General features: G+C 40.5%; 1 protein-coding gene across 1 annotated transcript in view; it reads right to left on the bottom strand.

The window, feature by feature from the left end:
* The window catches only part of MAN2A1 (mannosidase alpha class 2A member 1), a 216,690-nt gene that overhangs the window by 114,217 nt on the left and 83,092 nt on the right, over positions 1-19,381 (bottom strand). The window contains exon 4 of the mRNA XM_069752627.1: positions 4,586-4,757. Within this exon, the coding sequence (XP_069608728.1) occupies positions 4,586-4,757 (172 nt within the window). The remainder of the gene's footprint in view (positions 1-4,585; positions 4,758-19,381) is intronic.

Below are 19,381 nucleotides of genomic sequence, written 5' to 3'. Positions count from 1 at the left end.
GGGGTTAAACAGATTTGGACGGTGCAAATACTGATCGTGGCTGATACAGCAAGTTGTCAGCTATAGTGTACAACCAACAGATGCTGGATTGTCATCTGTATGGGGAGGCTATTCTCTTATATCTCAGGTCAGTTAAAAGACGTATTGGTGGTCATTAAGGGGTTAAAGGGCCATCTGGCAAAGTCCAGAGCCATTCACTTCCACATCAGAAGTCAACAGGATGAACAGAACACATGTACCTCCCCGACACTTGTGTGGGATTATAACAATCTGAATGGCTCACCTCAGATTTGAAAGAGAGTTGCTCTGGATGGTGCTGGATAACACCTTTAATGTTTTAAACAGAAAATGTACACCACGAGGTATACCTTTTGTGCTAGATCCTTCAGTATTTCTATATGGAATACTGCATCAGACCTGTTCTATTCAATGATGGTGTAAAAGGTACAAACAATCTGACGAAACTCAATGGAAGCTGTTACTTGTGCATATGGTAAACGGACACTACAATGGCTGTACATGTTCATGTCTGGCAAGGCGCTGCATAGTAATCCACATTGTAAATAAAGTCAGTTTTGATGCACTTGCTGCATTGGGCTAAGTCCCCAAGGTGAGATTTAGTTGCTTTTTTTAAGGTACAATTTAAAAAAAAAATGAAAGTAACTTTTATTTTTTTTTTTTACTTAATGTGTGCAGAAAATCTCCACCATCAAAAACTCTCCAAAAGCTCAATGTGGGAACGTAGCTTAAGGTACCTTCACACATAACGATATTGTTAACGATATCGTTGCTATTTGTGACGTAGCAACGATATCGTTAATGAAATCGTTATGTGTGACAGCGACCAACGATCAGGCCCCTGCTGGGAGATCGTTGGTCGCTGAATAAAGTCCAGAACTTTATTTCGTCGCTGGACTCCCTGGAGACATCGCTGGATCGGCGTGTGTGACACCGATCCAGCGATGTCTTCACTGGTAACCAGGGTAAACATCGGGTAACTAAGCGCAGGGCCGCGCTTAGTAACCCGATGTTTACCCTGGTTACCATGCTAAAAGTAAAAAAAAACAAACAGTACATACTTACCTACAGCTGTCTGTCCTCCAGCGCTGCGCTCTGCACTCCTCCTGTACTGTCTGTGAGCCGGAAAGCAGAGAAGCAGAGCGCAGTGCTGGAGGACAGACGGCTGTAGGTAAGTATGTACTGTTTGTTTTTTTTTACTTTTAGCATGGTAACCAGGGTAAACATCGGGTTACTAAGCGCGGCCCTGCGCTTAGTTACCCGATGTTTACCCTGGTTACCGGCATCGTTGGTCGCTGGAGAGCGGTCTGTGTGACAGCTCTCCAGCGACCAAACAGCGACGCTGCAGCGATTCGGATCGTTGTCGGTATCGCTGCAGCGTCGCTAAATGTGAAGGGGCCTTAAGGGTTCGAAATGTAACTTTATAGCCCATACTGGTCAAGCGCACTCAGAAAACAACTGCATAAAATCTGCACATTGTGAGGCCCGCATAAAATAAAATGGGATTAGTACAAGACAAAGCAATGCCATTAATCTAGTAAGAAACACGGAGCTAGAAATCCAGTTAATCTAACAAGAATTTCAAGCAGAGTAGTGTGAAAATTCCTTGAAAATTTGGCCAATTTTAGACAGATTCTGCCAAAAGCTTTACCGAAACTGGTGACCCTTAAAGAAGACTTGTCGCCACGTCAAAAGTGGACAATGTTTGCTCTTATTTTATTCCTACTGTGCATTCCAATTTTTGTTTTGTTTCTATACGTTCCGGAGAAATATTTGTTTTTGTTTTTTTAATTTAGTGCTAATAAAAATCAATATATTTAACCCCTTCAAGACCTTGCCCTTTTTCGCTTCCCTCCTTCCCAGAGGCATAACTTTTTTATTTTTCCATCAATATGGTCATGTGAGGGCTTATTTTTTGCGGGACAAGTTGTACTTTTGAAAGATATCATTGGTTTTAGCATATCGTGTACTACAAACCAGGAAAAAGATTCCAAGTGCGATGAAATTGTAAAAAAAAGTGCAATCTCACACTTGTTTTTTGTTTGGCTTTTTTCACTAAATGCTAAAACTGAGCTGCCATTTTGATTCTCCAGGTCATTATGAGTTCATAGACACCAAACATGTCTAGGTTATTTTTAATCTAAGTGGTAAAAAAAAATTTCAAACTTTGCTAAAAAAAAAAAAAAAAAAAAAAAAAAATTGTGCCATTTTCCGATACCTGTATTGTCTCCATTTTTCGTGATCTGGGGTCAGGTGAGGGCTTATTTTTTTGCGTGCCGAGCTGACATTTTTAATGATACCACTGTGGTGCAGATACGTTCTTTTGGTCGCCCGTTATTACATTTTGACGATACATCATAGCGACCAAAAAAACATAATTCTGGAGTTTCAATTTTTTTTTCTCGCTACGCCGTATAGCGATCAGGTTAATCCTTTTCTGTATTGATAAATCAGGCGATTCTGAACGCGGCGATTACAAATATGTGTAGGTTTGATTTTTTTTTTTATTGTTTTATTTTGAATGGGGCAAAAGGGGGGTGATTTAAACTTTTATATTTTTTTTTATATTTTTCATATTTTCTAAAACTTTTTTTTTTTTTTTTTTTTTTTACTTTTGCCATGCTTCAATAGCATTCATGGGAGGCTAGAAGCTGGCACAACTCGATTGGCTCTGCTACATAGGATCGATCGTCAGATCGCCCCTATGTAGTAGATTTACTGCATTGCTATGAGCGCTGACCACAGGGTGGCGCTCATAGCAATCCGGCATCAACAACCATAGAGGTCTCAAGGAGACCTCAGGTTGTCATGCCGACGCATCACTGACCCCCAATCAAGTGATGATGGTCGGCGATGTGCTCATTTCCGGCCCAATGGCTGGAAGCAGTGGTTAAATGCCGCTGTCAGCATTTAACTAGTTAATAGCGGCACTATTGCGGGCACATGTCAGCTGTTCAAAACAGCTGACATGTCCCGGCTTTGATGCGGGCTCACCGCCGGAGCCCACATCAAAGCAGGGGATCCAACCTCTGCAGTAATAGTACGGTGGAGGTCGTGAAGGGGTTAAGGACATGAATGATACACATACTCAGTCATAACCAGAATTCCTGGCATTTTGCAGCAAGACTCAGCATGGGTTATACGCCGTTATTAAAATTTATTAAAATGTCCCTTGCGCTCCTCCATGGTATATTCATAATATATGTACCACATTTTGCAGACTATTAAACTAATGGGACCATAAGAAGCACCCTAAATTTTGAGGAGGAAAAGGGGAAAAAAATTTTTAAATATGTCAATTGGGGGTCTGTATTATAGCCCAAATTTAGTTTACATGGTGGTGGGGTTGGGAGCAGTGATGGGGCGGGGTCACAGGAGGCAGAGTCGCTGCTGCACAAAGGTGGCGGCGGTGGCAGGTGTGGGGAGATGCTGCGGGCCCTGGGCTGGGAGTAGGGGGGAGTCCCAGTGGTATTCAAGAAAATGTCAGCAGTGTGTTACAGGAAAATGGCCGCATCCAGTAGTGCATGTGCAGGTTGAAACTGCTCATAGACGGATCCAGCAGCCATTTTCCTAAAGCCCACTGCCAGGAGAGCTATGTGCAGAGCAGGGACTCCACTGCCCCCAGCCAGGGCCTGCAGCATGGCTCCATTCCTGCCTCCGGTGACCCTGGTCCACAGAAGCTGCCACCCCCTCCCAGTAAGCTACATTCGGACTATAGAACGAACCCCCATTTTCCTAAGTTTGGGGGGAGGGGCGGAAGGAATGCATCATATATTCCGCAAATTAAGATATATATATTAGGGGCAATTTTTCTATGAAATATTTAGGCTGCCTGCACCCATCAATCAAGGGGGCCAACAACAGATTTATACAGATCAATGGGGCGAATATGAAATCAGTTACAGGAGATCACACTAGTGCCAATGCAGGATTATTTCATACTATTTCATAGTAGGCAGCGAAAACAATTTTTACCCACAAAACTCACTATAAAGGCCTTATTCAGATGTGCATTTTTCATGCATGAGTTGGATCCATGGTTTTAACAGATAGAGCATGAACCGGTTATAGATTGTGGTAATGTTCACACACAAAAAAAAATAAGGAGACATCTCTTTTTTTTTTTTTTTTTAATTGAGGTCATGGATGAAAATCATACATACAAGCATACGGCTCCATGAAAATCCCTGACAAGACATGGATGGCATTTGTTTGTTTTGTGCTATCCGTGACTAAAATTGTAATGATATCAGCGGCTTTGTAATTTATTTTGCCTTCTGTCAAAATTACTGATGAAACATGGATGGTAAAAATGGACAAATGGAGCAAATAATGAAAGCTCGGATCCAAGACACGGACACGTGGACCAATTTTTTGCACACATGAAAAACAATGATGTCTGAAATGTGGCGTAAGAGAGCTCAGCTTCTATGGTAAAAGTGACACTGCATTAAGACAGACATACAGATGAGGCTATTTTTCCAATTTGATTTCAAAACGTATAATTCAATGTGAAGAACGATTATACTCAAGAAATTAGGACTAATTGAGAATGAGTTTCACTTACTTCTTAACAGCATCTCTCTTCTGGCTATCAATTCCATCCCACCATTTGGCAAAGTAAGAGATTTCCGACCATATGAATTTTCTCTCTTTATCCTCTTGCAATTTTACAACCATGTTATTAAGAATGTGCTGTGTCTGGTCTCTGAAATAGTCATCAAAGGTTTTCAGCCAACCTACAAGATGGATTGAACAATCAGAAACTTGAAGGTGAAAAGTTTTAATAGAGGGATCTCTCCTCTGTTGTACAGCAAAGCTTCGCTGCGACACGTAGATGATGAATAGCAAATTAAAGGCTTTACAGTAAATGGTGAAGATATATTGAGAAGATTGAAATAAATGAAAACGGGAGAAATTGTGAGGTGGGACAAGGTATGGTATTTAGATCTATATCTATTAAACTTAACTTGATGCATATCAATTTAGGTTTAATCGATCTAAACGCCGTACCTTATTATATGCACATGTATGCCTACACTAAAAAATATTTTAAAAAATTCACATTATATAAAAATATACATACTGTACACACACACACATTTTCCCTTAGGCTAGGTTCACATTGCGTTAGGGCAATCCGTTTAGCGCATATGCTAGCGGATTGCGCTAACGCAATGTCCCAAAAGGTATCGCGTCTGGCGATCCTGCTAGCGCAGATACCCGATCTGCGCTAGCGACGAACGGGACATCGCTAACGCGTGCCGAAAATGGCATGCGCTAGAGATCCGTTAGCACATTGCGTCAATTGGTGCGCTAACGGATCCGTTGCATGGCGTTAATTGCAACAATTTCGCCATGTAATGGAGTCCGCTAGCGTTAACCCATTAACGCAATGTGAACCTAGCCTAACTAGAGCAGCACTATCTAATAACCAATAACCTAAGTGTTCTCAATTACTTTCTATAGGGATTGCACTTCACCTACTGTAAGAACATGGATGGAGGAACAGATCTGAGCATTTTACCATTAAAAATCTAACCAATTTTTTCGATTATACATTATTCTATGCAAAACTTCCATGTATAAAATGCTATGCAATGTACATAATATGCATCTCATTGGAGAGAACACAGAACTGTTCAAACGACTGGTAAAAAAAAAAAAAGTAACATCAAATGGTTTCAAACATTTGCAGTCTTGACCTATATTCATGAACAGCTTTTTGTACAACTCTAATTTGTGTTTTCGGTTATTTCCCTTTTATCTCTGGAGAGTTTCTAAAGAAACTCCCTACCTCTTCTCGGTTTCTATGAAGCCAGCTCTCCGCTAGAAATAGAATCTGACAGTATTTCATGTTTCTTTCACGTTTCTCTGGGTGGTTATTCGCTATTCTGTGGCTATTGTGATAAATAGATATGTAGCTGTATGGAACCAACTAGAGGACTTGCTCTTTTGGAACAAGCTACTGAACAGAGGGTTTTGTGGCTCTGAACTGTGGTCATTTCACATCATTTTCAACCACAAAATATACAATGCAATGCACTTTAGGAAACCCTGCTTTTGAAGGCAATGCCAGAGAATACAAAACACCACAAGAAGGTTTTAACCTGTGCTTGTTTTAGCTTTCGTTCATGCCACCTATAATTGGTGAAATATCTTCTGGTACGCAGTTCGGGCTTGTAATAAAGGTCAAAAACAGACCTTTAGGATCTGTATAGCACCCCACAAGATAGCAGGTAGACTGTCCTGTCGCATGCAAAGTCAACTTTACTCCTGAATCTTGGGCGTTACATTTGATAGAACGGCCATCAGTTATTTTCCGCGACTAAGCTCATCACTGCAAAACCTCTCCATATGCACTTCACACATTTGATTCCAACACCTCATATCAAATCTGAAGATACAATGTTGTGCAACTAACATGTCTATCAGGAAATGCCAAAAGAACATAAATAACCCCTACACAGCAAAAACGGAACATTCAGATCAAATTCATTCGTGTGCCCCAGGCACCCTAGTGCAGGTAAAGCCTTAGTAGCTGGACAATGTTTCTTACCTATGCTCTTTTACACAAGTCTGGGTTTCTAATCTTCAAAATGTCATTTTACTTACATTTTTTCTTTTTGTTAAAAAAAGTACTGAACAGTGTACCCAACTAAATTTTAACCAATTTTAATTAGGCAAAACCTACATAAACCTGAAAACAGTACAATCTTGAGGGAACCACATCATCATGTCATTATATATATATATATATATATATATATATATATATATATATATATATATATATATATATATATATATATACTAGATGAAGAGCCCGGCGTTGCCTGGGCATAGTAAATATCTGTGGTTAGTTATAGCACCTCACTTCTCTTATTTTCCCATCACGCCTCTCATTTTCCCAATCACATCTTTCATTTTCCCCTCACATCTCTCATTTTCTCCCTCACACCTCTCATTTTCTCCCTCACTCCTCTCATTCCCCCCTAACACTTGTCATTTCAACCTCACATCTGTCATTTTCTGATCACTCCACTATTTTTCCTCACTTCTCTCATTTTGCACTCACACCTTTTCATTTTCACCTCACACCTCTCATTTTCACCTCATCACCTCAGTATATACATGTTTGTCATCTCCCTTATATATAGTATACATCTGTATGTCATCTCCTGTATATAGTATATACCTGTATGTCATCTCCCCTGTATATAGTATATACCTGCTGTGTGTCATCTCCCCTATATATAGTATATACCTGAATGTCATCTCCTTCTATATATAGTATATACCTGTATGTCATCTCCTCCTGTATATAGTATATACCTGTGTGTCATCTCCCCTGTATACAGTATATATCTGAGTGTCATCTCCTCCTGCATATAGTATATACCTGCATGTCATCTTCTATATATAGCATATACCTGTATGTCATCTCCTCCTGTATATAGTATATACCTGTATGTCATCTCCTCCTGTATATATATGTACCTATGTCATCTCCTCCTCTATATAGTATATACCTGTGTGTCATCTCTCCTGTATATAGTATATATCTGTGTGTCATCTCCTCCTGTATTAGACCTCGTTCACACGTTATTTGCTCGGTATTTTTACCTCAGTATTTGTAAGCTAAATTGGCAGCCTGATAAATCCCCAGCCAACAGGAAGCCCTCCCCCTGGCAGTATATATTAGCTCACACATACACATAATAGACAGGTCATGTGACTGACAGCTGCCGTATTTCCTATATGGTGCAATTGTTGTAGTTTGTCTGCTTATTAATCAGATTTTTATTTTTGAAGGATAATACCAGACTTGTGTGTGTTTTAGGGCGAGTTTCGTTTGTCATGTTGTGTGTGTTGAGTTGCGTGTGGCGACATGCATGTAGCTACTTTTGTGAGATGAGTTTTGTGTAGCAACATGCGTGTAGCAACTTTTTGTGTGTCGAGTTACATGTGACGGGTTAGTGTAGCAAGTTGTGTGCAGCAAGTTTTGCGCATGGCGAGTTTTGCGCGTTGCGAGTATTATGTGTGGTGCCTTTTGAGTATGTGCAAGTTTTGTGTGAGGCAACTTTTGCATGTGTTGCAACTTTTGTGCATGTGGCAATTTTTCCGCGTGTGCAAGTTTTGCGTGTGGCGAGTTTTTCATGAGGAGAATTTTGCACTTGTGGCGAGTTTTGCAAGAGCCTAGTTTTTGCATGTGGCGAGTTCTGCGCGTGGCGAGTTTTGAGTGGCGACTTTTGCGTTTTGAATTTTATGTGGCGAGGTTGGTGTATTTGTGGTGAAATGTGTGCTGAGGGTAATATGTGTTCAAGCACGTGGTAGTGTGTGGCGCATTTTGTGTGTGTTCATATCCCCGTGTGTGGTGAGTATCCCATGTCGAGGCCCCACCTTAGCAACTGTACGGTATATACTCTTTGGCGCCATCGCTCTCATTCTTTAAGTCCCCCTTGTTCACATCTGGCAGCTGTCAATTTGCCTCCTACACTTTTCCTTTCATTTTTTCCCATTATGTAGATAGGGGCAAAATTGTTTGGTGAATTGGAAAGCGCGGGGTTAAGATTTCACCTCACAACATAGCCTATGACGCTCTCGGGGTCCAGACGTGTGACTGTGCAAAATTTTGTTGCTGTAGCTGCGACGCTTCCAACACTTTTCCTTTCACTTTTTTCCCCATTATGTAGATAGGGGCAATATTGTTTGGTGAATTGGAAAGCGCGGGGTTAATATTTCACGTCACAACGTAGCCTGTGACGCTCTCAGGGTCCAGACGTGTGACTGTGCAAAATTTTGTTGCTGTAGCTGCGACGCCTCCAACACTTTTCCTTTCACTTTTTTCCCCATTATGTAGATAGGGGCAAAATTGTTTGGTGAATTGGAACGCGCGGGGTTAAAATTTCGCCTCACAACATAGCCTATGACGCTCTCGGGGTCCAGACGTGTGACTGTGCAGAATTTTGTGGCTGTAGCTGCGACGGTGCAGATGCCAATCCCGGACATACACACATACACACACACACACACATTCAGCTTTATATAGTAGATATACACACACTACCTAAACTAGATAGCCTCATACATGCTTAAGTGTCTGAGTCCAGGTACGGAGAGCCACGGCAAGTCCAGACATCATATTTTACTGTCCGACTACAAACAACGGATGTGTCAAATTGGCCAAAAAGAGAATTTACCAGTAGGATTAACCCTCCAAAGCCGTCTGCATTGGCACGTAGATCAGAAGAGCAGACTGTCAGTCGTTACATGTCTCAAACTGGTAACACCATCTTTATTTAAAATAAGTTCTGGAGGTAGATTCTGAAGGAGATCAGTGTCCAGCCCATAGATCTTAACAGCTCATTACATATTAGGGAAAATCTGGATTTCTGTGATATCAAGATATCATTTTATTCAGCTTTCTATATCCTGCATGCCCATATAGACGGCTTAGGAGGGTTGATTCTCCTGACCGTTTCCCTTTACCGCCTTCCAAAGCCATTAGGTTTCAACTTTAGCCAACTTTTCCCTGTTTACACCACAGAAATCTGCAGTGTCAAATGAACTTTTCTATTTAAAACTCATGGAAATCTTCATGCAAGATTAGCTTAAAAAAATGAGATGCATTTAAAATTAAAAAAATAAAAAATAAAAAAGAGTAAAATGTGAACCCTTTCAGAGGCTCGCATGAAGAATGCCATGTAAATATAAGTTTAGGATGTAAAGAATTCATACATACCACTTTTATCCTTTACAAATATCTTTCTTTAGAAAATCATTAGAACTTAGGAGATCAAAAATCTCAGATGCAGAGTCCACAAGTTGTCTGATTAGGCACAGGATGAATCAATGTGCAACTAACCCTTTATTTGAGAAATATAACCTCCTACATAAGTACACATCTGATCACATTGAAAAGATGGATTTACAGAAATGTGTCAACTCTTGATTGGCTGGGAGGCTATCCAGCTGGAGAGATGGCATTTGCAGGCTGTAGCTAAGTCTTTACACGGATTCAGCAAGTTCAGATAGCAACTATAGGATGCAACTAGCCCTTAAATTTACTACGCTTTGCTTACATAGCGCTATCATAATCCACAGCGCTTTACATACATCATCATCGCGGTCCCCATTGGGGCTCACAATCTAAACTCCCAATCAGTATGTCTTTGGAGTGTGGGAGGAAACTGAAGAACTCGGTGGAAACCCACACAAACACAGGGAGAACATACAAACTCCTTGCAGATGTTGTTCTTGCTGGGAACACTGGTGGAGAGAGCCATTACCAGACTCCTCTGGCGCCAACTCATGTCCTGAAGAAATAGAAGAATCGGGCATTTTATCTAAAAAAGCCCAGATATATTAAGAATACACACAAGATGATAGGCTTATTCTGCAGATATCCAGATATCATGTGCGAGGACCTTACAACATTATATCCTGGTTGTTATTTGACATGACTTCTGCACTTCGCTCTGAATGCATGTAGTAAAACGGTGAAATCACTAGCTTCATCCTCCAAATGATTTGGGATTATACTGAACCCTAGTACTAGGTCGAGTTCATTAAAGAGATGAGTAAGTTATGTCTATAGATACATATATCTATATATAGATTAGAGATATATAATATATATATATATATCTACATCTATATGTGTACATCTACATCTATATGTGTACATCTACATCTATATGTGTACATCTACATCTATATGTGTACATCTATATGTGTACATCTACATCTATATGTGTACATCTACATCTATATGTGTAGATCTACATCTATATGTGTATAAATATATATATGTGTATAAATATATATATATATATATATATATATATATATATATATATATATATATAAAGACAAAAATGGAACAGCACAACTCTCACCGATGGGTGCCCGGCCTCCTGGGTCAAGTGGTCCACTATCCCCAAATGTATACAAACAGGCAAAGGAAGGCAGCACTCCAAATAAAGTGAAAAGTAGTGAGGTTTATTCAGCCCACATCCTCATGCAGCGACGTTTCGGCTCACACTGAGCCTTTTTCAAGCTTGAAAAAGGCTCAGTGTGAGCCGAAACGTCGCTGCATGAGGATGTGGGCTGAATAAACCTCACTACTTTTGCCTTTGTATATATATACTTTTGCCTTTGCCTGTTTGTATATATATATATATATATATATATATATATACATATATATATATATATATATATATATACATATATATATATATATATATATACATATATATATATATCTATATCTATATCTATATCTATATCTATATCTATATCTATATCTATCTATCTATCTATCTATATCTTATATATATATATATATATATATATATATATATATATATATATATATATATATATATATATATATATATATATATATCTCTAATATATATATATATATATATATATATCCATATATAATCAGTGAGGCGCCCAATCAGTGAGGCGTGGTTTAAATCCCGCGTCAATTCGCGGCTGGACTGCGTCTGTCGCTGATTGGTCGCAGGATGTCGGGGTGCAGGATATAGCACAGCCACGTAGTATATGGCACAGCCACATAGTATATGGCACAGCCACGTAGTATATGGCACAGCCACGTAGTATATGGCACAGCCACGTAGTATATGGCACAGCCACGTAGTATATGGCACAGCCACGTAGTATATGGCACAGCCACGTAGTATATGGCACAGCCACGTAGTATATGGCACAGCCACGTAGTATATGGCACAGCCACGTAGTATATGGCACAGCCACGTAGTATATGGCACAGCCACGTAGTATATGGCACAGCCACGTAGTATATGGCACAGCCACGTAGTATATGGCACAGCCACGTAGTATATGGCACAGCCACGTAGTATATGGCACAGCCACGTAGTATATGGCACAGCCACGTAGTATATGGCACAGCCACGTAGTATATGGCACAGCCACGTAGTATATGGCACAGCCACGTAGTATATGGCACAGCCACGTAGTATATGGCACAGCCACGTAGTATATGGCACAGCCACGTAGTATATGGCACAGCCACGTAGTATATGGCACAGCCACGTAGTATATGGCACAGCCACGTAGTATATGGCACAGCCACGTAGTATATGGCACAGCCACGTAGTATATGGCACAGCCACGTAGTATATGGCACAGCCACGTAGTATATGGCACAGCCACGTAGTATATGGCACAGCCACGTAGTATATGGCACAGCCACGTAGTATATGGCACAGCCACGTAGTATATGGCACAGCCACGTAGTATATGGCACAGCCACGTAGTATATGGCACAGCCACGTAGTATATGGCACAGCCACGTAGTATATGGCACAGCCACGTAGTATATGGCACAGCCACTTGGGATTTCTGTGACAGACAGACGGACGGAAGTGCCCTTTAGACGAATATATATAATATATATATATTTATCTCAAAGCTCGAAAACTATGAGGCCAAGTGGCTGAAAAGAAATGGATGCAAGTCTTGTACCATCAGTCTTTTTTCTGCTTTACGTAAAATTACTATTAGAATTACATTGTTTGACAATTACAAAGCAGATGCCGATTTTAAGATAGACATTTAAAGCCATGAGAGAATAGAGAACATATTCAGCACAGCGCTTTCAGCTTGATTATGCTATTGTGTTAGCGTAATAAAACCTAATTTACTCTTACATTTCCTGTATATTACCCTGGTTGAGAAGATTTAACAGCCATGAGTTCTTTTCTTTCTCAATGATTTCTTTTATGATAATCATTGAATGTACAGATTTTATTTTTGTATCTTCAGGGTTGTATAGTTTTGGTTAAACATCACTGAACCATTTTTATCGTACTTTATTGTTTAAAGGCAAATTAATTCTTGAATCATTGAGAATCCAGTGCAGCTAATCCTAAAACGTCAAAAAGGAGGCAATTCAGAATGTCCAAACATGAGGCAAAAAGTCTTCTGTTAAACCTTACCTCTACACAAACTTCAATAATGAAGCATATGACCCCCAACACATCTGAGCTTGGCAAAACCTCATGAAGAGAAATGGAACCCTTCTACTAGTTCATGCTGCCCATGATATTGAGTAACTCCAGTAAAATGGCACCATCTTGTGGTTGTTTTTAATCTTTGTTTGCAGTTTTCATGCCCGCCGCCATTTTGTTAGATAAAAAAAAAATAATAAATTGGCTCCAGCAAAACGGCAGTACATGCACAGCAAGCGATAGATGCTACTAAGCCAGCGCCATTTTACTGGAGTAAATTTTTTTTGTGAAGACCACAATATAAACTGAAAACTGCAAAGATTAAACAGCCACGACAAGACTGATTTCTTCAACCCAGGTATAATTTTAATCAGTAACAGTGCCAACCTGACAATGCCTGTAGTTTGCTTAGAAAAATCCTGATGACAGGTTCGCTTTAAACCTAGATTTTTTTAAGTAAAAATAAGATCTTGTCTTTAAGAGAATAAGTACCATATATACTCGACTATAAGCCGAGATTTTCAGCCCAAATTTTTAGGCTGAAAGTGCCCCTCTCGGCTTATACTCGAGTCATGATCGACGGTGGGGTCGGCGGGTGAGGGGGAGAGAGGACTGTCACATACTCACCTAGTCCCGGCGCTCCCCCTGCCCGTCCCACGGTCTTCGGGTGCCGAAGCTCTTTCCCTGTTCAGCGGTCACGTGGGACCGCTCATTAAAGTTATGAATATGGACTCCACTCCCATAGGGGTGGAGCCGAATATTCATTTCTCTAATGAGCGGTAGCGGTGACCGCACCGCTGACAGAGGAAGAGGCTGCGGCACCCGGAGACAATCTGTCCAGGAGAAGGAGCCAGGGACGCCGGGAGCAGGTAAGTGTGTCATAGTTACCTGTCCACGTTCCATGCACCGGGCGCCGCTCCGTCTTCCACGTCCTCTTGCTCTGACTAGTCAGGTCAGAGGGCGCAATGACGTACTAGTGTGCGCAGCGCCCTCTGCCTGAACAGTCAATGCGGAGAGACGCCGAGACGGGACGCTGAGGAGCTGCGGGCAGCAAGAGAGGCGAGTATGTCTTTTTTTTTTTTATTGCAGCAGCATTATATATTGCACAGATTTATATGGAGCATATGGGGCCATAATGAACGGTGCAGAGCATTATATATGGCACAGTTTTATATGGAGCATCTATGGGGCCATAATGAACGGTGCAGAGCATTCTATATGGCACAGTTTTATATGGAGCATCTATGGGGCCATAATGAACGGTATGGAGCATCTATTTTTATTTTTGAAATTCACCGGTAGCTGCTGCATTTTCCACCCTAGGCTTATACTCGAGTCAATAAGTTTTCCCAGTATTTTGTGGCAAAATTAGGGGGGGGGGTCGGCTTATACTCGGGTCGGCTTATACTCGAGTATATACGGTATATATGCATAAACCTGATGTTATAATAGCGCAGCAACTCACTTGGTAAAATAGGCAACACCAAAAACTGTAACTGACCCTGCCAGTACTTGTACAGATTATAGATCCTGACCCCACAGTTCCTATTGGTTCCTATATGAGCTGAGAGACTTAACCACAGACTATATTGGACCTAAGCAACCTGAAAGTCCGTTGAGTGCTTCAGGTTCCTCCTAAGGGACTGGAGGGCAGAGCAGAGTGCAAATAAGCTACATAAAGGATGTGAGCTGAAATAGTAAGACCCCAGAGTAAGTAAAACAAACCACGAAATACAAAATAAAAGGATTATATTTTTTACTGTTAAGAGAATATACTGCTCACTTCCTAAAAAGAAACAATAGAAAGATGCAGGGTAAAAAAAACAGCAGAGAAACCCTACCTGGGTCTTTCACTAACTGGCCTAAGCTACAGCAGAATGGATGGACATTCAAATGAGACTATACCCAGAAGGAAGTATTAGCAGGGGGAAAGTATATAAAGCTGCACCTGAAAGATGATCGGGCAGACAAATGTGTAAATTCAAGGATAACAGAAACTATGGTAAATACCTTTAGAAAAGGTGAATCTGATGTTACTAGGCAGACAAAAGCAGACCACGGGCTCAAGGGTTCGAACCCAGGAGCATGACGCTTGAATTTTCCTATCTCAGTTTATTTTTATCTGTTAAAGTGAGAATAATAACTCAAAAGGCACAAAAATACATTAAAACCAATATCATTGACCAATATAGCAAACTTTCTTTTTCAATACAATAAAAGTCATAATAAGCCTTCCACTCACTGAGTATTTCAGTTTCTGAATCTGCTCACGATCAACTTTTTTGGGCAGCATCAACTACAGCCATCTAAACAATGTTTAGAAAGGTGTTCTGTTCTCTTTTCATTGTAAATCTCCCAGACCCCAAAAGTGTAACTTTCACAGTTTATTTCGGCACATTTTATCTAAGGAAAACAAGCTGCCTAATAATTGTGCCCAGTTTGATATGGGGCGTTTATATCCTTATGCCGCTCCCTGCCTCATCATAAAATACACATTACCTGATCTGCTTAATCTAATAAAATGATATTGTCAAAATATTCACTAGCCTAATAATTGTACACACATACATAATATACAAGTACAGTAAGGGTATGTGCACACTTTCAGGATTTTTCGCGTTTTTTCGCAATAAAAACACAAAAAACGCATACATATGCATCCTATCATTTAGAATACATTCCGCAATTTTGTGCCCATGATGCGTTTTTTTCCCACGAAAAAAAAGCAGCATGTTCATTAATTTTGCGGATTTTTCGCGTTTTTCCCGCTATTTAATGCATTGGGAAAGCTCCGGGGGGAAAAAATGTGTAAAAAACGTGTAAAAAAACGCATGCGGATTTCTGGCAGAAATGTCTGGTTTTTGATAGGAAATTTCTGCAAGAAATCCTGAACGTGTGCACATACCCTAAAAGAGAAAGACACTGGTACGGTGGAGGATAGGACCCTGCAACCCCAGGCTTACAAAAACAGCGTATTGGGCTACTTTCACACTAGCGTCGTACTCGGCCCGTCGCAGTGCGTCGGGCCGACATACCGACGCATACTGTGGAAGCGCCGCACAACGGGGGCAGCGGATGCATTTTTCCAGCGCATCCGCTGCCCCATTGTGAGTTGCGGGGAGGTGGTGGTGGAGTTCCGGCAGCGCATGTGCGGTCGGAAATGGCGGACACGACGCTCAAGAAAACGTTGCAAGCAACGGTTTTTTTTGTGTGGACGGTCCGCCACAACACGACGCATCCGTCGCACGACGGTTGCGACGTGTGGCAATGCGTCGCTAATGTTAGTCTATGGGGAAAAAACGCATCCTGCAGACAACTTTGCAGGATGCGTTTTTTTCCCCAAAACGACGCATTGCGACGTATCCCAAACGACGCTAGTGTGAAAGTAGCCTTAGGGGAGGACGAAGGAGACAGATCTACATATATCTATATATACAGCCACATTCTTCTGCAGCCAAGTATTACATACTGATGTATATGAAAAGTTACAAAATTTTCTAGAACAAAAGGATTTGAGTGCTTCTTAAAAATATACCGTACTTTTACCCATTCTGAAATTTTGAAACATGTTCAGTTGCCCATAGAAATAGATGATGGGTACCAGATTTCTTGACGAGTTTCTAGACCCAATAATTTGACAACAGGGAAACAGTACATTCTTTTTTAGATTGATCCTACGATAAACAGCTCCAAAGCTCTTTAAGCAGTTTCTAAACTTATCCAATAGCTTTACTGTATTTTTTCCCCAGGCATTGGGTACCAAAGTTTCACTCATTTCAATCAAAATGTTATCAGGACAAGAAATAGCAGAATCAATTACTGTGGACTTATACTACAAACAGCTTCCCCATAATTTCACTTTGCATACTTACTGGGTATTTATTAAAATACCGGCCCAGACTTCACACACAAGTTATTCTACATGGCAGAATACATAGGGGACTGGACCAATAGGTAGGATATCAAAGAGATTTTCCAGATCCTGCTCGACACTTCCCCAATCCTAATCACCCAATTTCATATATTGGAGGATCAGGAATATACAGTTAGGGCCAGAAATATTTGGACAGTGACACAAGTTTTCTTATTTTAGCGGTTTACATAAACATGTTCAGAAATACAATTATATATATAATATGGGCTGAAAGTGCACACTCCCAGCTGTAATATGATAGTTTCCACATCCAAATCGGAGAAAGGGTTTAGGAATCATAGCTCTGTAATGCATAGCGTCCTCTTTTTCAAGGGACCAAAAGTAATTGGACAATGGACTCTAAGGGCTGCAATTAACTCTGAAGGCGTCTCCCTCGTTAACCTGTAATCAATGAAGTAGTTAAAAGGTCAGGGGTGGATTCCAGGTGTGTGGTTTTGCATTTGGAAGCTGTTGCTGTGAGCAGACAACATGCGGTCAAAGGAACTCTCAATTGAGGTGAAGCAGAACATCCTGAGGCTGAAAAAAAAAGAAAAAATCCATCAGAGAGATAGCAGACATGCTTGGAGTAGCAAAATCAACAGTTGGGTACATTCTGAGAAAAAAGGAATTGACTGGTGAGCTTGGGAACTCAAAAAGGCCTGGGCGTCCACGGATGACAACAGTGGTGGATGATCGCCGCATACTTAATTTGGTGAAGAAGAACCCGTTCACAACATCAACTGAAGTCCAGAACACTCTCAGTGAAGTAGGTGTATCTGTCTCTAAGTCAACAGTAAAGAGAAGACTCCATGACAGTAAATACAAAGGGTTCACATCTAGATGCAAACCATTCATCAATACCAAAAATAGACAGGCCAGAGTTAAATTTGCAGAAAAACACCTCAAGAAGCCAGCTCAGTTCTAGAAAAGTATTCTATGGACAGATGAGACAAAGATCAACCTGTACCAGAATGATGGGAAGAAAAAAGTTTGGAGAAGAAAGGGAACGGCACATGATCCAAGGCACACCACATCCTCTGTAAAACATGGTGGAGGCAACGTGATGGCATAGGCATGCATGGCTTTCAATGGCACTGGGTCACTTGTGTTTATTGATGACATAAGAGCAGACAAGAGTAGCCGGATGAATTCTGAAGTGTACCGGGATATACTTTCAGCCCAGATTCAGCCAAATGCTGCAAAGTTGATTGGACGGCGCTTCATAGTACAGATGGACAATGACCCCAAGCATACAGCCAAAGCTACCCAGGAGTTCATGAGTGCCAAAAAGTGGAACATTCTGCAATGGCCAAGTCAATCTCCAGATCTAAACCCAATTGAGCATGCATTTCACTTGCTCAAATCCAGACTTAAGACGGAAAGACCCACAAACAAGCAAGACCTGAAGGCTGCGGCTGTAAAGGCCTGGCAAAGCATTAAGAAGGAGGAAACCCAGTGTTTGGTGATGTCCATGGGTTCCAGACTTAAGGCAGTGATTGCCTCCAAAGGATTTGCAACAAAATATTGAAAATAAAAATATTTTGTTTGGGTTATGTTTATTTGTCCAATTACTTTTGACCTCCTAAAATGTGGAGTGTTTGTAAAGAAATGTGTACAATTCCTACATTTTCTATCAGATATTTTTGTTCAACCCTTCAAATTAAACGTTACAATCTGCACTTGAATTCTGTTGTAGAGGTTTCATTTCAAATCCAATGTGGTGGCATGCAGAGCCCAACTCGCGAAAATTGTGTCACTGTCCAAATATTTCTGGCCCTAACTGTATTTACAAGTAAAAAGCAAATGATCAGCATTCAGGAAGGAAATTCTTGTCCCCAAACATTTTTTTAAACTATTTCCCACTGCCCTTTAGTTTGTTGACAAGCTGACGAACCAGTTCAACCAGAGCTACTAAGACTTTAAAGCAAACTGTTCTCATAAAAGGAGAAAAGTCAGCCTGTATTCCCAATATTATGGACCTCAATTGCCTTCAAATAGTTAATTGCAGACTAAGCGATCACACAGACTGTGCCAGTTAAAGAAGAGCTCATGTTCTTATTTAGATATAAGCAGCCACTAAAAAAGTCATTGCAACCACAGAGTTTAATAGACACTGCAACTATTAAATACCCCTTTTTTTTTTAAAGACCGAATAAGCAAGCAATTACTACAAATCAATGGTTGGTACAGGATAACGAACTTTTGCAAAAGTGGTTTGCAACAGCTCGATTCTGCACAAAGGGTGCACCAGTTATCCCTACATACAATGACAGAATCCGTAGAATGTGTTTATCATACAAATATTATTTACAGACATGGATAAATTCTGTTACCATGCAATTGTCATAATTCTTTGCCTAAAGAGTTTATTAACCTAAGAGATTATATTAAGTGTAATCAAAAATTATTTCTCTTTTTTTGCTTGATCATTTAAAGGGAAGCG

Source organism: Ranitomeya imitator, chromosome 1 (assembly GCF_032444005.1).
Source record: "Ranitomeya imitator isolate aRanImi1 chromosome 1, aRanImi1.pri, whole genome shotgun sequence".
NCBI lineage: Eukaryota > Metazoa > Chordata > Amphibia > Anura > Dendrobatidae > Ranitomeya > Ranitomeya imitator.
This window is presented reverse-complemented; position numbering and strand designations above follow the sequence as displayed.